Source organism: Pseudonaja textilis, chromosome 1, assembly GCF_049901715.1.
Source record: "Pseudonaja textilis isolate UNSWEBS1 chromosome 1, rPseTex1.2, whole genome shotgun sequence".
Classification (NCBI taxonomy): Eukaryota; Metazoa; Chordata; class Lepidosauria; order Squamata; family Elapidae; genus Pseudonaja; species Pseudonaja textilis.
Window position 1 is genome coordinate 23736161 of NC_141990.1, and position 24917 is coordinate 23761077.

The 24917-nt window shown below is 40.7% G+C and overlaps 1 protein-coding gene and 1 non-coding gene across 15 annotated transcripts; both read right to left on the reverse strand.

The window, feature by feature from the left end:
• Positions 1-45: 45 nt before the first annotated feature.
• On the reverse strand, positions 46-21461 carry AGBL5 (AGBL carboxypeptidase 5). Of its 14 annotated transcripts, none has more exons than XM_026708470.2 (18): positions 21375-21461; positions 19079-19376; positions 18324-18495; positions 16949-17115; positions 14623-14775; positions 13811-13988; positions 12881-13059; positions 11631-12144; positions 10822-10991; positions 9101-9236; positions 7378-7565; positions 5647-5846; positions 3696-3863; positions 1929-2026; positions 1603-1649; positions 1174-1334; positions 971-1050; positions 46-755 (listed from the first exon to the last, which is right to left on the reverse strand). In XM_026708470.2, the coding sequence occupies exons 2-18, from the start codon at positions 19315-19317 to the stop codon at positions 684-686; spliced, it is 2922 nt and encodes a 973-aa protein (XP_026564255.1). In that variant the 5' UTR covers positions 19318-19376; positions 21375-21461; the 3' UTR covers positions 46-683. The 14 variants fall into 14 exon arrangements, with proteins under 14 accessions (XP_026564255.1, XP_087784886.1, XP_087784872.1 ...); XM_087928760.1 differs by lacking the exon at positions 14623-14775 and adding an exon at positions 21080-21255 and having other exon boundaries at positions 21375-21424; XM_087928746.1 differs by lacking the exon at positions 21375-21461 and adding an exon at positions 21080-21255.
• Positions 21462-22427: 966 nt separating this feature from the next.
• TRNAA-AGC (transfer RNA alanine (anticodon AGC)) lies at positions 22428-22500 on the reverse strand. Its single transcript has one exon. It is a non-coding gene; the product is annotated as a tRNA-Ala (tRNA).
• Positions 22501-24917: the final 2417 nt, after the last annotated feature.

Genomic DNA, 24917 nt, shown 5'->3' on the forward strand with positions numbered 1-24917 from the left:
TCTCTCTTACGCACACAACACACATATGCACACTTCAAAAAGCAGTTTTCTTTTGTTTTTCTGACAAATGAAATTTATTAATAGAAACATGTTATAAGACAAACTTGTTTCAAAAATAGCTTCCAACCCAGTAACCAATTATGTACAGTGGTGGAAATAACATTGGAGGAAGGGTCTTGGCTACTGCTGTGGGCTGTAGTCAGACCAAGAGGAGCTGGTCATGTTAAGGTTTCCATGTGTCATACATACACCTACCCAGCTTCTTGCAATTAGCCTGGTTTGCTTCTTTTTTGAAAGGCACCTCCTTCACAAAAAAAACAGATGGATTTCCAGATTTAGATGAGGATTGCTGGGAAACCTTTAGCCTTCCCCTTAAGCCTTCAATGTCTCGTGTAGCTGGCTACAAAAAAAAGGGATGTGATGTGAGGCCCTTATTCCTGGTAGAGTCTCAAAATCAGAACTACTGGCTGCTGTTCTAAAAAGCAGCTTTGGTTTAAAAGAGGAGAGAGGAGAGGAAGGGGGGGTGTGATTGGATCTGGAACTCATCAAGTGCCAACAAGAAGGGTCTCAAGAGATTTCTTCCACACCAAGGGATGAATTGGAGTCAGCTGGCATGCTGTGGGGTGGCGGCACTTGAGGAGCTAGAGCACATTGGCTGCAGCTGTTGTGCCCCCACTGGCAAGTCAGGCCTCGGTGCAGAAAGACAGGATCTTGCGGTAGGTGAGTTGGGGGGAATCTGGTCGCCCAGGGAGATGCTGCAACAGAGAGAGCTGGCTCAGAGGACTAATGATGTCAACTGCAGCTATGCTGCCCCAAAGTTTCAATAAGGAGGGTGGCTACTGCCTATACAACGGTAAAGGCGTTGCTTCTTCTTCTTCTGTCTACAAGACAAGGGTTCAAGGGGATGGCAGCGGCTGCAGGTAAGGGATGCAGCAGCAGCTGGCTTTGCAGAGCTCCCTCCTCCCCATACCTCGTCCAGCAAAACTTTGGGAGGGCACAGAAAAAGTGATTCTTCCCTTGGACTCATTACTGGCATTTCCAGTTGAAATTCTGTAGGAAGAGAAACAAGGTTGTATCTGCTGCCACTATCTAGTATGGAAAATCGGAGGGACTGTCCAAAAAAGGACAAACAGCAGCCTTGGTAACCATACAGAATGCCCTGCAAGAACCTACCTGGCAAGGAACTTTGTGCTGGTATCTCTGGGGCTGCATATTTCCATACCTTGAGGGAAGAGTCATCACTGCAGCTATGAAATCTGAGTAAGTGCTGGGTTTGTCCTACTGGTCTCCTGCGTATGGGGATCCGGCTCGGCCGAGGCATCAGTATATCTAGACTGCAAGGAAAATACTTGGTTTGGAAGTTGTGCATCATAGTCAGCCAGTAACAGAGAACCTTGGGAATCCTAAGAGAATGCTGGACAGCACTTAAAGAATAAGTACAATTTCTAGAATGGTGTTACCTTTCTTGTTTACAGATGACTAATATGAAACTCTTCCAAACCTGGTCCTTCCATGTTGGTAGGCACAAAAGGGGGAAATCGTGCAGATCTTTCCACCCCAGTTTATAAAACTACTACTTGTTACCTTCTAAGTTGCTATTACCTAGTAGTTTCTGATAGTTTTTGATTGTTCAACCGTCTTGAAAAGTTCTGCATGGAGAAAGAAAATCCAGTTGGGATATTATCGGCAAGACAAGGATTGTATGTAAAGCCCGTGTATGTCCAATGCTACCATAGTATTGGTACAGCTGATATTGATACGAAATCACTGTGCTAGAGGGGTGTTTTTAAAGTTTGGTAAAGTCAGACAAATAACAGCCCAGTGATTGATCTCTAATGCAAGGAAAGCCCTAGACTAAGCAGCCCAGGGCGATGGTATTTACCCATGACAGTCAAGCTTTGTGTATCAATGTAATCACTGCCCTTTACCTGTAGCAAAGCTAGGCCACAAGGTGGAGGCTTCAGCTTCTCAGGGACATGCTCAGTGCTAGCCTTAGCAGTTTTATGTAGGCTGTTGCAGCTGGGTCCTGCATGATCAATGAGAAAAGGTAAATGAGGGAGGTAACACAAGCTTACACTGAACTCCCCAGACTACTACTTAGTTGTGATTTGATTGGCAATCAGTTGCAGAAAAAGCAATACTAATACCAAAACTCCAGCAGATTTTGCTTCTGTTTGGCGTGTTTGGAGCATTGAGATCCATCATATTTAACAATGATGGAATGATATCCCTATCAGAAACTTGGAGATTTGTTATATCAGATCCCTCAGGATAATATTGGGTTGGCTGTTATAGTTTGAGGCAGAGACTTCAGTCAAGATCCAAAGAGATTGTGATGAGTTTTCATAGAGACTGCTGAAATCAGGACAGCTGCTCACTTCTGACACATTAGTTCACCATGGAACTGCAAACTAGTAAGATGCTATTTAACCTGGCATTTTATGTAATTTTTGCTTATATAATTAGTTTATAATTTGATGTGTTGAACAAAAAAATGAGCAAACTGAATAAATTAGTTTAAGTTGTCGGAAAATATCATACAAATATGGCCAATGAATATTACAAAGAAAAATATATAAAATTTTTGGCTGGATATTGGATTTCTCATGTTTAATCCTTCCTATTCAGGTGTCAAATTTGATGATTTTAGATTTATCTGCAAATAAAGTACTATCAATATTTTTTAAATGTAATGATTAATGCCTATACATATGGAGTCAAGAAATTGGGAGAGATGCTGTATCTTTCTTAGCAGTAAAAAAAAAAATCAATTTCTGGATAGAATCCTTAGAAAGGTTGAAGATAGAAACAGATTTGAATAAATCTTATTTTCAGTTAAACCAGAATAAATTCAGAAGTTCAGTGTTGTATTTTAAAATGCAGAGGCTCATGGATGATTTGCTTGTTTCTTTTTCTCAAATTGTTGAGTCTTTGATATAGCTTATCACACCTCCATCACCGATTGGATCTAATTTGGTTTGTCTATATATTACTGCTACCATGTGAACTGATGCAGATTTGGCTCAAACAAATCTTTTCCCCCTCCACTTCTTCCTTCCCTTCCAAGACTTTTAATTGTTTGAGGTTAAATACATATATTATTCATTCTGAGTTGTGTTCTATAAGCAAAAACCTATTTGGGAAAGCCTTACATTTCTTCCAAATGACATAGTGTAAGTTGAATAAACAAAACTGTCCTGGCAGCATATAGTGAACTTTTTAAAATCATGTTGCTTTTACCCACCATTAAAATCACAGGGATGTTTGTTCCAGTTTAATTGCAAGTAGAAAAACCATTTGAAAGCAGCATTCAGCAACTTCTGCTCAAGAATAACACCCTTCTCTATCTGAATGTTTTTCTTTGATTGGAACAACTTGAGTGGGAAGAAGGTGAATAGGCCTCTGTAAATGGAATGGTCTGCACTGCTCCAACTTCAATGTCAAATCTCTCTCATCATCAAATTACACTTAGTGTCAGTAAACTTTTTTTCCCAACCAACCTTGCAAGAAAGATAATGCTTACACTTTAATTACTCAGGTAATATAGGTGCAACTAACATCTAGAAGGAACAGGTCAACAGTATGTGACCTGTTACATTACTTACATCTCTTCTGCTGGCATACTCCAATAGTCAATTTAATTTCTGCTGTAGAGGCACTCTGGCAAAGGGGGAGAGGCAAAGGGGCATACAAACCTGGTATGTTGATAGTAGTTGGAAGGGAGCAGGAGCCTAGGCTGGGAGCCAGCTGGAGATGAGAGGTGTTTCTGGTGGAACAAGGGAGAGAGGGTGCCTGGATGCTGCTCACAGCAGCTCGTAGCAAAGTCTGGTGCTGATGGCGTCTCTTCTCCTGAACTCGAGGTTCTAAGTAGGATGAGGGACAAGCAAAATGCCAGCTCTGAAAGGTCTTGGTATCACCATCCCTTAGGTTCTACTTATTCCTTTACAGAAATTACCTACGCATTGTCCCTCACTGAAAGAAGCTTATCTACAGTAGCACAGGAAGATGAGAGGACTCTGTTACTTTCTTTTCAACTAAGGCCAATTCCATTGTTTCAGAGTGTGTTGTACTATGGACCAGCTGTCCTCAACCTTTGTGGAAGCAGGAACCGGTTTCATGGAAGACAAATTTTCCATGGACCGATGGGAAGGCATGATTTTTCATGCAACTTAGATCTCGTGCATGTGCAGGTGAAGCTTTGCTTGAGTGGACCGATTCCTAACAGGCCACAGACCGGTACCGGTCTGCAGCCCTGGGATTGGGGATCCCTATTATAGACACTATGACAAAAAGGAGAACTGTATTGCATACTTAGTGCTACTACAACCCATGGAAAATATAGCTGCAATGTTTGTATGTGCATGGGCACATGCCCAGACTAATGTACAAGATTAGGACAGGCTGTCCTGATATTTTCAGGAACACGACAGAATAACCCAAGGTATTGCTGGAAAACTCAAGTTTCAGAAAAGCTGACATTTCATCCTTGCAAGGATATCAATTTCTTCTGCCCTCCGCCACATGCGGAGATTGGTGCTTATATTGTACTGCAGAGTCTGGGGAGTCTGTGGACCATCTTCACCCTCCATTATAAAGTCAGCAGGGTGTTGCTTGGGGAAGGGAGTCAGTTATAGAAGATACAGACATATTTGCTGAGAGACACAAAATGTAAGTTTATATATATTCACTGATTCCTTCCTCCTTAAGACCTGACAAACGTTGACGTTTTTTTTATGCAGCCGTAGCAAGTAAAGATGCCAAGAGAGTAGAATTGCTGAGTATTTGTTCTCTCTGTCTAAGCTTTACCAACACAGAATTTAACTGACACAATGGTGAATTCACACATGCTCAACACTGTTACCAAAGTAACCCATCCTCTGGATTCACATCATACACTAAACTACTAATTATCTATGGCTATATTGTTTGTCAATGCCAGGTAGAATAATATTTATATACTCAAATATTTGTTTTCACTCAAGAAAAACAACAATCATGAGTGTGGTATTCATCCACTGACTAGGTCACATTGGATCTTACCTGATTTCGTATTAATGGGGCTGTAAACATCTAGTATGATACAGCTTGCTACCCCTTACTATATATATTAGGTGGGGATTTAGAGCTGAAGAATTCAGACTCAGATCCTTGCTTTATGAATAAATACTCTCGATGAACTTAGTTTAATAAGTTGTACTAGGGACAAAATTAATTGGCATAGACACTACCCTAAAGCTTCTCAGTAGAGTGAAATCAATTAATACACAACAGCAGCCTGAAGGGTTGGAACAGAATATATCTCATGAGAGGTTGAAAAGAGGAGGCTCCAGAATCTTTTTCGAAGTACCCAACATATTACTAGAGAACACCATTGTCCTGCAGCTGTTTCATGAGGCAGCAGTTCACAACTCATCAAGTGACATCTCTGTCCAGTGCTATATGCAAGTATCACAGAGGCCATCTGAAGTCTGTGAAAGGTGAAAGGGGGCTTGGATTGACACAGGGGAAACTGGTGCAAGATTCTCGTACGTGTTTATTTCAAAAATTAAGAAGAAATAACGTTCTTTTAAGGCTGCCTCTTTCCACAGCACATCCATTCCCAGATCCATCTGAATGCTCCCAGCACAGATTCGTTAGGCAGCTTACCTCGCACAAGGGCCAGCACCCTTGAGGCACCTTTCCGAGGGCTCTGCCCCAACCCCCCTGAGGAGGCAGGGGTGTGAGAGGAGCTGAAGGTGAAGCTGGGTGAGATCTTGACCTGAGAGGTAGCTTGTTGATTGACGCTACCATTACTGAAGCTTCTGGCTCGGCAGAGAGAATTCTCTGAGCTGGAAGCAGAAATCCCACTGGGAGAAAATATAACAGAAAAGAATCAGAGACAGAGCAGGTCTTTCCACAATGCCCCTGCAAGAGCTATTTTTTTTTGCTTCTGAGATAGACCTTATTATAAAGTAGTCCTTCTGAAGCCTTTTGCATGGCGCTTAAGCACAATATCTTAGATCCCATATAAAACTGTAACTGGTAACTATTGCTCTCCTGCTCACCTCCTTTCTCTTTTCTTTCCTTCTGAAAGGACTTTAAACCTGCCTCTTAACCCAGGCACTGGGATAAGAGCTTAAGGGCAGTTGTTAGGGCCACCCTGGGAGGTTGATTTTTAGTTTTTATATATTCCTATGGTTTTATTATGAGCTGCCTAGAGCTGTTGTAAGATGATCAGACATATAAACCTAAACAATATTGACATAAATTCTCTCAGCTCAATTCATCTCATAGGCTGTGGGGAAAATAGGAAGCAGAAGGAATATTAAATATGCTCATCACCTTGCTTTTCCCCCCCAACTCTGTAATCTCTTAATTCAGGGTAGAGTCAGAGTGACTGAATGGGGCCAAAAAGAGCTAAACATAAAATAAACATACAATACTATCTAGTTTGATGTGTGGTTATAGATACCAGGCTAGAAACTGGGAGACTGGATTCTAGTCCCCCTTAGGTCCAAAGCTAGCTATGCAATTGGGGTGGTCACTCAATTTCAGTCCTAAGAAGGTGAGGGCAAACCACTTCCAAAAAGTATTGCCAATAAAGTTCAGGGACTTGTCCAGGCAATCACCAGGAGTCAGAAGGAATCAGATACAAAATTCAAAGCAGCATATCTGTTAACATAGGATAAATTTGCTGTGTTTCTTAAATGTAGTTCCATTAAATTTATTGCTAAAAACTGTACTGCAGTGTTCTCTCCAGTGTACATATTAGAAGAAAATAACAAAGATCACATATAATCCTTTCCTAAAACAATATAAGAGAAAATAGCACTAGAACAAAATACCATTTCTTTGTTCTTAGGCTCTTTTCTCTGAAATCTGAATGGAATTATCCTTAAGTTAGAGGAGGAGGCATTCTTCCAAACAGAATATCAAACAGTGACGATTTTAGGTTTATCGTTTAACTTTTTCAGGTCCCCTTTCTAGAATATTAGCCTTTCTTCTATTCTCTTTCAGCCATAAGTATCAGAACTGCAAGGTAATATGTGCAATTTCAAAAACCACAAACACCTCTTCTCTCAAAGATTATTTAAAAAAAAACTTTTGTGACAAAATAATCTACAGGTAAAAGGATGCTATTATTAGTCCTAATAATAGGGACTATTATTAGGGAAGGGTATAATAACCCTCCAGGATGCAGGTATTTTATGCAGGCAGATATACTTTCTGTGCAGCAAAGCTGCAAATGAAGAGACTGCGGCAGTCAGGACAAAAGTCAGGGAAAGATTTGTGGAAAACAATCCTGAATTCTCACAGAAAGTCCTTTGTCTGTCCCAGCTGAATTTCCTATGAGCTTTACTTTTTTCATTGAACCTACATCCCCATCTGGTCACGTACTTGCCCCCCTTGGGTGGGGTTTTGGTACCCTTCCTCTTGGGGTAGGCTGTCACTCCTCTCATGCTGCGCACGTGTTTCAGCATCCAGGCACGCAGATTGCTAAGGCAACTGTGTTCAGAGAGGACAATCCGAGGCCAGGGGTTGCATTCTGCCATATCCAGTGCTGCGATTGCTAAAGCCCTTCCAACCTGTATATGGAGGATGGCAGTAGATTGTTAAAATTCATGCCTTATTCATGTGTTTCTGCTTCTTTTTAAATCTAGCGCAGGATTCAACAAAAATAAACCAGAAAGCCCCCCCACTATAAACAATTGTTAAGTATACCCCTATAAATAAAGGGTGATGAGCTTTATCAAAGGCCTCAAACATGGTAATCAGATGTGCTTCCTATACTTATATCATGTTGATCAACGAGCTAAGAAGAGAAAACAATACTGAGGCTTCCTGTCACTGGCATCAATTAGGTTGAAAATAAGGCCAGCCAATCTCCAACTTAGCAGGTTCTTTGTGTGCCAATTTGTGTCCCAATTCCATGATTCCAAATTTCTTTTTGTGTACTGCATGTTTGGCTTTTATGTTTCAGAGAATACACAAAAGCAGAAACTTGGGAGAAAAGACCCAGAATGTTGGGTAGAACATTTTAACAGATACAGCATGATCCCTGTGCTGTCCACTGTAAATCAGCTTGCCACTTGATAAAGGCATGACATTGCTCAATTTCCCCAAATTTAAGGTAAAGGTAAGGGTTTCCCCTTTCCAGTCATGTCTGACTCTAGAGGGCAATGCTCATCTCTCAGCTGAAGTAGCTAGCATTGTCTGAAGACATTTCCATAGCCATGTGGCCAGCATGACTATATGGGGAAATGCATGGAATGCTGTTATCTTCTCACCAAAGTGGTACTTATTTATCTATTTGCATCTGCATGCGTTTGAACTACAAGGTGGGCAGGAGCTGGGGCAAGTAATGTCACGTGGCACTTAGAGGTCTCGAACCTGGACTGTCAGGTTTCCAGCTGACAAGATCAGTGTCTTTAACTGCTGAGCCATTGTTATGCTTGCCTGAGAATGGATACCACCAAAGTAAATCACTTTACATTTTGCAGCAGCAGTAAATCAAAATAAATCATTTGCATTTTACAACAGCATCTGAGCAAAGTTCCATCCCCTGCCAGCATTCAAGGAGATCTCACAATGAGTTTAGGATGATCAAGGCCTGCCAGATAAATGATTTTTCATGTGGCGCTAATTTTCAGTCTGTGATGTGCAATTTGTTGGCATCCAAGAAAGAACAGTATCTAAGTAGGCACTTATTCCTGAATCTGAAGAGCCAGAACAAGAAAGTCTAAAAAACACATCCTCGGCACAGCTCCCTGAAATGCTGGGAAACTTCTAATGCTTTTGCCACGTAAGAATTTGCCATTTGGCCAACTTTATAGCCCCATAATCCAAAGGCTACGAATGCTTTCTTCTGAATTAATCATGGTATGAGGAGTTGTCCATTTGTTTAGGGTTTGAGCAAGATAAGAGTGAGGATATCACACCCCCTTGCATATAGACTAAATAAATAGTCCTGAAGGCTCTTTGCAAATACTAATTCTACTTCTCCCTGGATAAGAGGATGTTTCCTAGTATAGGAGTGTAGACTACTCTTCCACACATCCTGGAACATGGTGACTTAATCTGACAATGAATCTGGGGTGGGGGTTGGGGTCGCCTGAGATACCTGCTCAAACAGCTCCACAGTGTATTTGGATGGGAATGTTGGGAGAGGAGGAGGCGTTGCCCGCCCATTATCGTGACATGCTGCTGGAACAGTATTGACTGATCTTCCTGTGTTGTAATTGCATTCCAATGTGTAACTGGGAAACAAATGAAAAGGTTACCAATGTTAATGCAAATTATGAACTAATATGACACATTCTGTTAACCTCTGATAGGTAACTTCATGATGAAATGTTTTAATACACTGAATTCATAATTTTTTTCTCCCAAAAGAGGTTCCCATAGAGACCTTTTCATCAATAGCATGATTGGCCAAAAATATAGCTGGTGTTTTTATTCAACTATGCATTGGTAAAAAGATAGATTCAGGCACCAAATAATATTATGGTTTACTGTTAAAGACTCTTGACATCAGAAATGGAACATTCTGCTTGCTCTGATTAGCTAAAGCCTCCTTTTCTCTGCACAGAACAATGGATTGAACTGAATGATCTTTGCAATCTCTTCCAATTTTGAGATTCCCCAAAGAAGCCAACTTTGTTTTATTCTCTGTATCGTATCTTCCATACACTTGAAGTAGCATTCAAGCAATAGGAGGAAAAGGCAAAGACCTTTAAGGGGCCCCAGTGGTTTTTCTTCAACTGTTCTCTTTGCAGTGAATTTTAATCAATGCTGAAATCCAAGCTCTGATTTGGGTAGGTAATTATTAGTGGTTAATTCAGCTAGATCAGGGGTGTCAAACTCGTGGCCCACAATCCGGATGCGTTACGTGCAGGCCACGCCCATCCCCAAAGGGGAAAAAAGTCACATCACATGATGATGATATGATGCAAGTTTGACACCCCTGAGCTAGACTGAGTGTTCCCATGGTTGTTGCTTAACCTTCTTTTTCTGTATTCCTCTTTTCCCGGTAAGCTTCTTTTTTATAACTACGGTAAATATTTGGCTTCACTAACTTAAAAACAACCCAGAAATTTTCTTTAACCTTTCTCATCTGCAGATCACAATGCTGTATAGCTACCACTTGCACGTAGCACTGATTTGTTAAATTCTCTGTCTTCTGGCTTTCTCAAAGCTGGGCCTAAGAGAGGTCCTAGGTGGAAAAACTAAGAACACCCCAGATAGACAAATTAAAATATATCGGAAAAGTCAATTTAACTGGCAGCAACCTATTATATAACACTCTTTTACAGGAAACTTTTAAGGAGCCTGGCTGAGAATTCTGAGAGTTGAAGTATTAAAGTTACCAAGTTTGAAATGATTGTAACAACCAAAATGCTAATGAAAAGACCCTTGTTATTCCTAGATGAAAAAGAGATATGTTGGTAGCACCAAAAGGATCAAGTTGTATCATCCTAAACAATAACATATGCCTCTGCTCAAATATGGATTCCTGTCATTTTATTAGTCAGAACTTATGTTTTATACAAAGCCAAGTGTTCATGCAACTCGTAGCTTTCCTCTGAAGGCCAACTATTTAGCACTGGTAAATAGTTGGTACTCCATGGTACTAGAGTTATTACATATGCTGCCAGGATTCCCTAATAAGCTTCTTCTCAACAGTTACTCCACTTGTGGGAATTTCTTCTCTCTGGCTTCAATTTGATCTACCAGATTCTTAAGGTGGCAGGAACTTTGTAGATATTGGAGGTGGGAGAAAAGGAACAGACCTACAGAACCAACGGTTGTGATCATGAAGCAGTATCTCATTGAAGCACATACCTGTGAATGATGCCTGAGGCCTTGTAAATGGCCACACGTCCACTACCCTCTTTTGATTGTCCATCCCGCTTGTCTTTAGCATACATATTCTTCTCTGAAAAGTTGCACCCCGTGAAATCAAAATGAGCAGAGTTCAAGGAGATGAGCTTAGGAAACAGCATATTTTCAACCTGTAAAAGCAATTAAGAAACTGGAGACTCAAAGCTCTTCCTATTTCGACATGCTATAGAAACAGGCAGTTTTGCTTCTTGTCAGAGACACTGGCTGGGAAGCAACAATCTAGCCAAACTAATTGAAAACAGTAATAAAGAGATTCAGCCTACTGGAGAAAGCAATTCTTGGTGATTAGGTTTAACAATTAAACAGAACAAACACAGTACATGAAATGCTGAGGAGACTGTCTACCATGGTCAAACATCATCATCAGCATGGAAGTTATAAAAGAAAACAACACACATAGAAACTTGACATCATCTTTTGGTCTGAAAGGCACCTGAACAAAATATTTAGCACTTTAGCCAGAGAATCTCACTTGAGTCTTTTGTAACCTTCCAAACCCAGTCCTACAAATAAGTTAAGCAGAGAGAAAAGCAAGAAGCATACATAAAAACATCCCCTTTGTTTTGTCCCTGAAGCCACTTCATCTCTATCTGTAACATCCTTAAGTAAGTTTCAACTCATCTCAGAGGAGCAAATATGGGACTATTTTATCTGCCTCTAATCCCTTCTGCCCTGGCCTTTGGGATTATACAAGCCCAATTTTGCCTGTGTTGTCCAGGGCGTTGCTGGAGGGGCCAAATAAGTCTCACCTGGCAGTTCTCATCAGAAATGTTGTTCCCATACATGAAACAGCCACGCTTAGAGGCATGTCCGTGCAGATCAACATAGTAAGCCAGACCACTCTGTTGAGGTGGGATGGTTTCTGGGGCTGGTGGTGGAGGATTCTCAACATCATTCTCACAGTGTTCAGATAAGAGTTCTTTTGAGAGGATCCAGACATCATTGCTTCCTGGTACCTCTGAAGCCTCAAGGTCCTGAGATGAGGTGATGCAGGAATCTCTGGAACAGTTGCGAATGTTGTTTGTTTTCTCCAGCTCAGAAAGAGGGATATCTTCGCTATGAGAACATTTGCGGGTACAACGGTGATTGGCTATTTTTGTGTTGAGGGGAGGGACATAGGTTCGCCAATCAGGAGAACCAGGCTGCATCCGGCTGTGAACATGGTGATAGAGCATGACAGCCTTGGCCCCATACACAGGAGGATGTAGCTCTGCATCAGGGTTCAAATACTGACGATTCAAATTAACTCCTCGAGCGTCTGTCCTGTGGAAAGCAAAATAAATCATGATGAATGGGACTGGATCTTTAACACAGCTACACAAATGTATGTATGTATGTATGTATGTATGTATGTATGTATGTATGTATTTCCTTCTTTTATTATTTTTACAAATAACTCAAGGTGGCAAACAAATTGAGACATTCCTCCACTTGTGAAGGAAGGGAAAATGCAACTATTGTCTTGTGCATAATATATAGCCAATGTTGCCAGGTCTCACATTTTTTATAGACTGCTCACTTAATTTTTTATCCTAGATTAAGCAGCCCTTGTCCCCTCCACATATGGAGCTAGCAGGCAATTATAATGTATTTGTGAAACAGAACAGACATTGCTGACCATCAAACTATCCTAGTCAATGTTTTGTGTTCTAATGAACAGTGGCTAGGCAGCCTCACAGACTCAAGAGATTTGGACTGGCTGTTGTTTTGAGAGCAGAACAGGTTGATAAACTCAATGATCTCATATGAACATTTAGAAGTCTTAGATCTTAATCTACTACGATTCCCTTATAACTGGAGGAGGGCAAGGAGGAAAAAAAATGATCTACTCTCCCTCCATACCTATTGGCCTAAGCCTGTTGCTCTTTCTCAACCTCCAAGCAATAGTAATCTGCTGTAGAAACTAAATGTGGATAGATTACAATCAGCCACAAGGAACCAGAGCTTTTTCCTGTCCCAGAGCCATTCTCCAAAGCCTAAATGTCTGCAGGATATTTACCGATAGTGTCCTCGCATCACTCCATCTGGATTTAGCATAGGGATGAGCTTAAAGACAAACATACGACGCAGCATTTGGGCCCGAGGATCCTCCTCTCTCAGTATGAATTCCAGGAATCCATTGAACACAAAGCTAGAGGGTGTTTCCCCAGGATGTACTCTGCTGCTCAGAAAGAATACCTACCACAGGGTGAGAGGGTCAGGAAGAGGAGAAATGGAAAAGTATTAGTGATTTTTTCAAAACTGAAAGCTTTCTAGCTTTCCTTAAAGACCACAAGCCCTGAAAATATTTTTGTTTCCCATTTATTTGACATCATACTTATTATAGCAGTATACAGTACTGCCTTGTTGTTAAGTGTCACAGCACAGAAAATAAAAAGAACTCCTATCTTCAGGATCACCCTAAGATACAAATAGAAAAGAAGAGAGAAGCAAAAGGAAATATTTGAACCCTAAAGTTATTGGGAAAATCATTTGAGAAGGATGAAGTTTTCAAAAACAGGCATTGCTAAAAACAAATAGAAACTCTCAGACCACCAGAAGAACGAAGAATATGAAAGAGAAACAAAAGAGAAATAAATAATTACTAAGATTTTTTCAATAAGAGGCAATTAGAGCAGAAAAAAGCAATGTGAAATATGAAAAATCAGAAAAAAATCAGATGAAATCATAGAGGAAGAGCAATAACATGAGGAAGCAAACTAAGGGGGTTACAATATCTTGATTGATGTAGACAAAGCTGTTAATACCAGAAGACACTTGGTGATTTATTCCCCACTGAAATGAGGGATGGGCAGTCACAATTGCCTTCCTATCTCATCCATAGCAATTGTAGACCTACAGCTCTTTCTGAATAACCTATTACATTACAGCCAGTTCAGCATCTTCTATAGCAGCATATTCTACATCTCACATGCATCAACTAACTTACTCTCTTTCCCTCAAAACAGTGTGGTCGGGGTGTGTTCTTGTCTGGGAATAACTTCTCCAGTCGAGCCTCCCGCGTCTCCTGCATGCCGTGACATGATGTGATAGTGAGCAAGTCCACACGTAGCTTATCCAGAGAATAGCACAACAATTCCCGATGATAATAGATGGCATCCAGATAGCTGGAGATTAAAAGAATAGGAAGGCCGTTTCAGTGTAGTATGGTTTCTAATTTACTCCAAGAGCACCACCCTTTTGTTCTGTCAAAGGATCCTCATACTGGCTTCTGCCTCCTCCCCCAAAAGAACTTCACAAAAGCCCCCCCCCCCCACCCAATAATCTTCTTTTAAGGATTTTACATTGGAAGAGAGAGGAAGGGACTTCTTGAGAATTCTCTCTATTGCCAATTTTCATTCCTCATCTTTGTCCGTTTTTCTGTTGGACTTTGATTCAAGAATCATTCCAACACTCAAGTGGAGCTATTTTAGCTATCTGGGCCAACTTATTATCCTTTTGCAATAAAGAGCCATTCCCGCACTCTTCTACTGGGTGTCCTGAAAACTGACATGAAGTAGAAGGCCAGAGGAACTTTCTGGTAGCCTCAGCCTTTCGATGGGCCCTCATTTTGAGATAAGCTTATTTCTAGAAGAGATGAGAGAGGGGGAAACTGGCCGTTTAGATCTTGAAAAGTTCTCTCAAAGCATATCAATTTTTTTCACAAAAGCTTCCTGGGGGCCCGATGAAAAACCTTGCCCATCAGCTACCTCCCACTTGAGATCACCTAGGCCTGGCAAGGGAATCAAAGCAGTCACTTACGGTGTATCCCTGGGTGGGGCCGCCTCCTTTTTCCCTTTTCCACGTCCTCCTCTAGAGTACTTTCTTGCTCTGTGGGTGGTGGAGCGCGGCTTCCCCTCAGCTTTTCTAGAGTCTGCGCCTGCCCTCCGACTAATTGTGCCATAATGTTGGACACTAGTTTAGATGGGCAAAGAAGGGTCTAGCTAAGTTTTTCTTTTCCACTTCTCCAGACCATTCCCCCAGCCAAGTCCTCTTTATTAATTCAATTTCATCATCCCAGCTTCTTTGAATAAACAAGCCCAGTTGTTTCCAAAGAGACAGAGAAATAAGAAAAAGGCAAGACTTTTATGAAAATGTGTTGGAAAGAATAAGGTTAATATGGTGAGGAATTTCTTTCCATTTAGATATTTCATTTTCTTTATCCCCCTTGTCAGAGAACCAGTGTAGGATCACAGAGATTTTTAATTGGACTCTGAAAGAGCTATTTTTGCTTTTTTATCATTGCCATAGCTGCAAGTACTTTCAACAATAGGAGACAATAATGATTAAGTAACCAATAAGAACACAATCTCATCATGCTCCAGAAAAATTCCTGATTGTCATGTATTTACTTTAAAACATTTATACCTATTCTTTACTTAATAGTATCCACATTATCCTACAAAAAACAAAGCAGTAAATTATAATAAAACTATTTTAATGTAACAGGCGGCAGAGGGGGAAATGATCACAGTAGAAAGTAATGCAGATGAAACACAGAAGAGTAAAACTCCTCCAGCAAAATGTTTTGAAATGAATATGTTTTAATGCCAAGAAAAAGAGAAGGGACCAAATGGAACTCTTTGAGAAAAAGTTGTAAATTTGTAAAACATTCCTTGGTACAAAGATGGGAGAAAACCCAATGAATAGCAGAACACCCATTCTGTCCAATAAGAAAGAGGATGTTCTAAGAAGGGGCTTCTTCCACCAAGGGCATGAATATTTTGGGGCTGGGCTCTCACAACACATTTTACTTGGTCACTAAGTTAACCCATTTTGGGGATTTCTGGGATAAACTGACACACTGAACTAAATGGACTACAATAGCAATAAACAGATTAAAATGAAATAAGTTTAGTATGTACAAATTCAACTACTAGCTTTTTAAATGATTTAGCTGGAGGTATTGTTCTTTGTATGCAGCTGATATCTGTTCTCCATACCTTTTCTGTAGTAAAGCTTCATTTCTGACTAGAATCTGTATTGTATTTAATTTGAATTGAATTGAATGCTTTATTGGCCAAGTGTGATCAGATACACAAGGACGTTGTCTCTGATACAGATGCACTTTGTGTACTTACAAGGCAAATAATAATAATAATAATAATAATAATAATAATAATAATAATAATAATAATGGTTAGATGCTTGGTTGATACCTAGGACGCTGGTAACAACCCGCATTAGCACCAATCACTGGTATTTGTGATACATTTTTAAATGTTCAGTTGACTGAATTTCATGTTTAATAAAAAGAGACAATTAAAAACAATGATAATAATAACAACAACAATAAAAGGGGGAAGTAGAGAATAATAAAAGGAATAAATAATAACACTACTGCCACACTCTATGGGACACACACTCTACATAGAGAAGAGATGGCCCTGCTTCTATAACTGGCTTTTATAATAACTAGGACTTTTAATACTGATGATCCAAGCCATGAGATGCTTTTGCATAAATAAGATGCCATATTAAACCCTTAGCAACTCCCATAGGACTGGAAAAATCAGTCTCAAACCATTTGGAACATTCCCACTCACTGTATCTAACACCAAACTGGAGACACCTTTGGTTAGAATTACTGTAATAGACTTATTTTGTTCTAATGGAAAGGAAATAGAAAAAAGCATTCGGTATCTAGTTGTTTATTCAATTGATAAACATCGTTAGAACTGCCTTCACACACAATCTAAGAGATATGAATAACTGATGTAACACCTAAAGTAGAGTCTATAACAACTCTTGGCTCTTTTGCTTGGGGATCCATTTTTATGCATACTAGAAACCCACAACAGTACATAAATATGAGGTGGAAAAGTTTGCTCCACCATCCTCAAACCTAAGCTTGGTGATCAAGCTCTAGCACTATTACAGAGGAAGACTTGAATGTCACCAAGACCCAGTCTGAACAGAACAATGTTACCCATTCTGTTCCCAAATGGTTCCTTCCTCCTTGTTGTTTACACAGGTAACTCCAGGTAAACAACCATTTGTATATATGCTTAATATACAGAGTATTTCTCCTAGCTGATTCTACAGGATAGGAAGGGAATGGTAGCAGTGTATCAAAACTAGAAATTACCTGCTAGGAGAGAGATGTCTGCACTCTGCAAAGTGGGCATCCAACTGTGTCAGCATGTCCTGGCATTCTGTGTATGAGAAAGGATAGCAGAAGGCAAAGTATGTGGTGGCTCCTCGACAATCCAGGAATCGGTGTACAAAAGATAGGACAAACTGAGTCTCCGCCATCTGCAAGAGTTAAAATGCCCAAGAGTGACTTCCAACATAGGTTGAAGCATTACAGACAATTTAGGACACAAATAGACACAATGTTCTTCCCAGCCTGCTGCAATTCTGGTTTGCACAAGATCCTTAGTTTTTTTAGTATTACCTGGATCAGATGTTCAGCTCTGCCAGATATATCACTGCCTTTATCATCTTTACTGTCACAACGCAACCCACCTATTATGATATGTTAGGCAAATAAGCCTAAAATATTGTTTGCCCCATGATGTTAAAATAATAATCTAGAAAAACTGTGATATGTAGACTAAATTATTTATTCTTTTGGGCAGTGTGAGCACATGAATGAAGGCAAATGTTCATGTCCCAGCATAATGTTGCAGGATCCAATCTGAGTTGATCACTGGGACCAGAGATTTAGTCTTTTGAGCTTTTGGATTCATGCTGGAGTCCATCCTCACGGAACGTCTCTCTCATCAGAATATGTGCTTTGGGCTATTCTATGTATAGTATTTATGTAGTGCCTGATTATGTGTGGCTTCTAAAGTAATGATCAGAATAGGCTTCTAAACTAAAGGATCTCAGATGATAGATTCGACTCTGCTATTGCTGGCTACACGCAACTAGGTACCACATAAATTCTATGCATAGGAAAGTCCAAAGCACACATTCTGATGAAGAAGAAATTCCCTGCGGATGGGGTCCAGCATGAGTCTGAAAGCTCAGAAGACTAAACCTCTGCTCCCAGTGACTGACCCAGATTGGATCCTGCAGTGTAAGCACACATGCATTTTCTTATATTGTTAAGTAGTAAGAAGAATCATATATGCATGCATCTGTGACTCAGCCAAACAGCCTGAAATTAAACCAAGCTGATATTGGATCCTGGAGACGGAAGAGGAGAGAATAAATTTAGTATATTCCAACTTTTCGAAACATGGAAGAAACAGTCCAATAGAAACACAAAGCAGATAATATCAGGACCTCTTAATCAGCACTCAAGGCTCCCCTTTCTGATGATTAGATACTACCTTTGCTATTCCTCTTTTATGAAGCCCAAAGTTGGTTCAAATAAATTCACTTTTTCATCCACTCCCATATTTAAGTAAGTCAGGTTCATGTCGTATGTTGTTTCTGGAGGCTAAGAGGATACAATAGTACATATAAGCCCAACCTCAGCACATCTTTCCTCAAAATACATGTTATGCAGATACCTCATAGGCAGGTCGCTCACGAATGCGTTCCCAACGGGGTTTGGCAGGTACTGTCTTGACTAAAGGTGTCATTCCCTGGGAATAAAGTTTGGTCTGCTTATTCATATTCACAATATGAATCTTGATTAACTTGCCAGGCATTCCTCCCCTCACGCTAAAATAAAACCAGGATCTGGGGAAGAAAGAAGACAGGGGAAAGACAAAGAAGAGTTAGACAACAGCACCCATCATTTACATTTCAGATCCCAGAAATTGCATTTCTTCCCAGAAAGATCAGGCACACTTGGAATTGGGAACTGTCCTTTTCACAGATGACCTCCATTCCTTTTCCGTTTAAAGAATAAAGTACAGTATATCCAACTGAAAGTCATATACTTTTCCCGTCTAACAACCTGTATTTTCCTTTTCTCTGGTATTTTTCTATGCCTATTTTAAATTATGACACCCTTGAAGTAAGATTTTGTTATACTGTATGTATATACGTATAATATATGCATGTACATATGTGTGTCTCTGTGCATAACTATATTTATTAATATATAAATCAAATTAAAAGTTATAACTTCTGGTTTCTGTTCAGAATAGGCTTCTAAAGTAATGATCTTAGATAATAGGTACAACTCCACTATTAAGAAATGGAAAAGGACAGAAAGCTTGTGCGATAAAAAGTGTTAGGAATGGCTTCCTCAACAGATCCATTCCTATAATCAGTAGATATAATAGAAAAATGGATGTGGTTTCAATGCTCCTTTTACCTGTTCCCATTTTCATATTCTGTGTCACCACAATCTGGCTTGGTCCACACATTGAATTCATAGTCTGCAGAGGGGAGGGAGTTGCCAAACACCATTGAGGCAGAAGAAGTATTGATGCTGCCACTGCCATTCAAGCTGTTGTCACCATCACCTTCCTGGTGTTCCACCTTCTCAACATTAGCCAAATTACCAGAGTCAAATTTGGAGCTGAACAATAGGCCACCACAGCGTATTTCCATCGTAATCCCGGTGACCAGAGTGGTTTCATTCTCCTACAATATGATGTCTGAAGTACTTCCTAAAGAACAAAATGGAATGACCACATTTTTACTTAAAATTCCTCTTTACCTTTACCTAATCATATCACACTGATAAGAACACACATGCAAAAACTTTTCAGTCAATACCAACTGAGCCCAAGTTTATAAAAACAAACTACTGGATCACCAAACTTATATTCTGAACTTCCTATAAGAATATAATTCAAATTCCTTCATGTGGAAACATTTAACAATTTCTCATTCAATTCAGACTACCAACATCATTTTTGCCAAGCCCAGTACTGAAAGTACCCAAATCTGCCGGATTTCAGCAGCTTGAATATCATCGAAATGTCTGCAGTCATTTATCAAAGAGGATATCCTACTTGAGACATAGCTGTCCACAAGCAGCACGGATCAAATTGATGCAAGTTATACTACTTGATTTAACTGGCTGTCAGGTTCCAGATCCCTTTATACAGTGCTAGCTTTAAATTCAACGTTATTTGTGAAGAGGGCTTTGGTCTGGAGAATTCAAGAAATACCTAAATTATAATAACTACAGAAATATCATGCCTAGATTGATATTTGGCACATTTGGAGTAAAGGGCAACACAAACCTATCAAACTGAAGTAAGTATATTTAGAGAAGTTTGCAATATTTGCGGTTTTTTACTTTACAAAAAAAGCAAATAAGGGGAATGTGGTAGTTTAAGAAAATGTTCTTAAGACATTTTTCTCACTCTTTCACAGAGCCAGTAGAATGTAGTGATGAAAAGGTTGGACTGGCACTTGGGAGGACACATTTGGGACAATCACAATTTTTGAGCCCAATCTCACTAGGTTGCTGGGGGTGATGGTAGTGTTGGAATTAAAAGGGAGAAATGCTACATGTACACCTTAAGCTTTCAAATGAAATGCAGGTATAAAATTAAGCAACAATTTTATTAAAAAACTGATAAATTCCTTGTGTGTCCAATCACACTTGGCCAATAAAGAATCCTATCCTAACCTATCCTATTCAAATGCACAAAATTAAAAGTACAAGAATTGCTGATCCAGTACCCCAGCCAGGCTAAGTCACACCTGCTGAAGTATGTTTAACTTGATTTCATACAACATAGTATGCAATACATTATCCTGTAGTTTTGTAGTATCAAAGCTCAGTTCCCTCCTTGCACCAACCCATAGTGTTAATTGTGTGGACCAGGCACAATATTACTCTGGATACTCTTGATTGGGAGATATGAGGGGCTGCTATTGTTTATTTTTATTTATTTATTTTATTTTATTTATCTGATTTGGCAATCACTTACAAGATAATAGATATAAGTATAAACATGAATAAGAATACAGGACATACGTATGAATAAATGGGGACAATAGGACAGGGACGGTAGGCACGATGGTGCACTTACGCATGCCCCTTACAGACCTCTTAGGAATGGGGTGAGGTCAATAGTAGATAGTTTGAGGTTAAAGGAGTGGGGGTTAGAGGATGTAACAACAGAGTCAGGTAGTGCATTCCAGGCACTGACCACTCTGTGGCTATGCTCATATCGGGACACGCCATTCCTGAAGAATGTTTCTATAGTAAAAAACAAACAAACTACACAACGGATATCGCAGAGTAAAAGGCTGTAAAAATAACAAAGTCTGAGCATGTTTTTAATCAGAATGGGAGGAGACAGATTAATTCGTAGGGCTATTACTATCTTTTGCCTAATGGCTCAGTGGATACCTGAGCGTCACGCCCCCTCCATTTCCTTCCCGTTCGTAGGGGCCGTCTGCCACATGGAGTCAGAAGTCAGCCAAGTAGACGCAGAAGGGCCATTATTTTACTGTCCCCTTTATCCGTCCCCCTTTCCGGAACCGAAGCTTCGATGGAGAGGCAACGGAGGGAAGGTCCATACACTCCTATTTTTTTTAATTTTATATATTGGACACACACAGGTGAGAAAAAGAGAGTAAAACGGATGCGGCTTATCGCCCCAGCGCGCCCCACTCTCCTCCCTTCTCCCCTCAAATCCACTAACCTGCTCCCGTCGCCACCGCCAGGGGTACCGGCCTAGGCCAGCCCTACCTTCGGCCGGTTGCCCAGGCAACAACAACACTTTTTATCATAGGCTATGTTTCTTTAGCTGGTGCAATCCAGCTCCCTATTGGTCCGCTGAACCTCTCCATAGCAACACGATGCACCATTGGCTAGCCGCGTCCCTTCCATGGTGACATGGTTGCTATGGTAGCCGACAGGGCGGGAGCGCCGCCAATTAGTTTTCTTTAAAGTGGGTGATCCGAGGCCATTGGCCATCTCACGAGTGGGCGTGGCTACGGGTACGTCTTCTTACTTCTCTCTGCCTTGTGAGGCGCTTTCAAGGAAGGCTTAAATAGCGGGGCTTTGCCGGGACCAGTGTCGGAAGGTTATTTCTGCTGCTCCCAGCCCGCAGGGACCGCGGTGTGCAGAGTGAGAGATGATGCCAATGAAGTGAAAAATATTTCAGCGGCCGGGGCGACAAGCCAAACTGATCAAACCAGTCGGCCGTTGAAAAGCGTCCCTGTCGCAGCCTCAGCAAAGCCGTTCGGTTGTTTTCCTCAGCGGCTCAGTTGCACCTGACTTCCTTGGGAGGTGCGCAGTGTGATACAGTAGGAACGCAACGGAGCGTCTTCCGCTCCACTCGGAGAGTCCTAAAGGCAGAGCGAGTTTGTTTTTTGTTTTTGCTTCAGCAGAAACAAGCCCCGAGGGATTTACCTCCTGGGTCACTCAAGGAAGATGTCAAGGGTTTAAAAATTTTAAAAGTTACCCCAGGCTGCAATCCTCCTTCGCTTTGCCTTCTGAAAAGTCGCTGGTCCTTCCCGTTCTGTGCGCCGGATGCGTGCCGTAGAGCTGATTTTTCCATAGCCTCGTCCTCGAAAAGCGTTGTCCCTTTGGGAACTGGATTGAAGGACCGTAAAAAGCTAAAAAAAGATTTTACACCATTAATAAGCGGAAGCCGTTGCCTCAAAACACCAGACCTTGAGGCGAGTTTTGTGGGGGGGGGCGAGCGAGGAGAGAATAGGGGCTTCCTTTTAAACAGTATCAAAATTAGAAGTGGAGGATGCGGGCATCGATCCCGCTACCTCTCGCATGCTAAGCGAGCGCTCTACCATTTGAGCTAATCCCCCTGTTGTAGGAAGTCCTTTTTTTTTCTCTTGCTAAGAAATTATAATCATGAAACTGTTTCATTATGAGATTCTTTTTTCATATATAATTCAGAATTATGATTTAGCTGAAAGTTTTGTTTCTTTTTGGAGATCTATAATTAAGCTACTTCAAGTAGCAGAAAAGGAAGGTATTGCCAATATTTGGAGTCTGGAGGCAAGTAGCACAAATATTTCTCACATAGATGAGCCAAAACTACATTTAGGAAGAGCTCTACAAGGCTGCACACTGAGATACTCAAATAAGAAACGGCAAGAACTCAAACTGCAAGACTACTTGCACCCAGAAAACAACAAAAGTAATGATCTGTGATGAAAAGATTGCCCTTTGTGCACTGAGGCTACAGTAGCTGACCTGCAAATAGCTGAATAGTTACTAGATGGCAGCAAAACAATATAGAAAACTGGTGCCATCCATCATGCAGATTCCTGCAGCTTACACATGGCAGAGTAGCTGTTGTTTGCTAGAATTGGAAGACAGATGGGATGAATTCCGGAAGGTGTTTAGACTAGTCAAAAGGAAGGCTGTGAAAATATTTACAGACCCCTCACATTCTGGACATAAACTGTTTCAACTCTTACCCTCAAAACGACGCTATAGAGCACTGCACACCAGAACTAGACACAAGAAGTTTTTTTCCAAATGCCATCACTCTGCTAAACAAATAATTCCCTCAACACTGTCAAACTATTTACTAAGTCTGCATTACTATTACTATTAATCCTCCCTTCTTTTCACCCATCTCCTCACACTTATGAGTGTATGACTGTAACCTTGTTGCTTGTATCCTAACAATTTTTATTGACTGTTTCCTAGTATGTTTTGATTGCTTATTGTACCATATGACTATTATTAAGTGTTGTACCTTATGATTCTTGGCGAATGTATCTTTTCTTTTATGTACACTGATAGCATATGCACCAAGACAAATTCCTTGTGTGTCCAATCACACTTGGCTAATAAAGAATTCTGTTTTATTCTAAAGGAAAAAAATACTCTAATTTATCAAAAGCAGTATTGTAAAAGACAGATTAGGATAGAAACACAAGTTAAAATAGGCAGGAAAGTGGAAAGGCAACACCTATCCATTCTAGAGGAGTACAAATCAGTGAAACCAGACGGATTACATTCCAGAGTGCTGAAGGAGCTGGCAGATGTGATCTCGGAACCACTGAACCTTATCTTTCAAAGATCCTGGAGCACTAGGAAACTACCAAAGGACTGGAAAAGAGCTTGATGTGGTTCCCATTTCCAAAAAGGGAAAAAAAGAAACTACAGACTAAATCAGTCTGACATCAATACTTGGAAACGATAACCAAGCAACAGATCTGTAAACATCTAGAAACAAGCAAAGCTGTAAGTGGAAGCCAACATGGGTTTGTCAAAAACAGACCAGCCCGATAAACCTCACTGCATTCTTTGACAAAATGACTAAATCAGGGGTGTCAAACTGGATTTCTTCAAGGGCCGGATCAGCATTGTCGTTCTCGAGCTGGCCAGAGGGCAGGAGGGAGTTAAAATGGGACAGACGCCTCCTGCAACATCCTGCCATTCAAAATGCCTCCCCGAGCCCTGTTTTGGCCAGCAGGGTGCTGCAGGAAGCCATTCAGCCCGAAAACAGGGCTCTTGCCTTGCGCTCCATTTTCAGTAGCACTGCGGACTGGTCTTTTGCTATTTTCAGGCCAGCCCTGCAGGCCAGATTTAAATACCCTGAGGTCCAGATCTGGCCCACGGGCCTTGAGTTTGACACCCTTGGACTAAATTATTGAACCAGTGAAATGCTATGGACATTGTATACTTGGACTTCAGTAAGACACTTGACAGCATAGACTATAGCCTATTTCTTGGTAAGATAAAATATGGGATAGACAGCATCACCACCAGACAGATTTGTAATTGGCTAATCAACCAGACAACATGTAATCCTCATCTAAAGTACCTTCCAATGGTGTTATTCTGTTAAAGCAGGGGTGTCAAACTGGCAGTAGTCTGCTCCACGTGCAGGCCACACCCACCCCAGCTCCATGAAGGGAAAAAGCATCATGATACATTATGTGACAGCAACGTCACACTGTGAGTTTGACACCCGTGTGTTAAAGGATCTAAAAATCCACAACAGTATTTGGGTTCTCATGCACATGGATGCTACTGCTGGTCTCTCTTCCTCCAGCAAGAACAGCACTGAGATTTCCCCCCCTGTAAATTGTAAATTGACACAGCTCTGCAGAAAAGGGAGAAGTAAATAATGGCCAAAGGGCATCCATGTCATCATTAGTAAAATGATGTCATGCTCCAACTACAATGTTGAAGGACTGGATTATCCAAGAGAACATCCTAAAGCAGTGAAGGCTCACCTTTTCGGAACCGAGTGCCTAAAGCA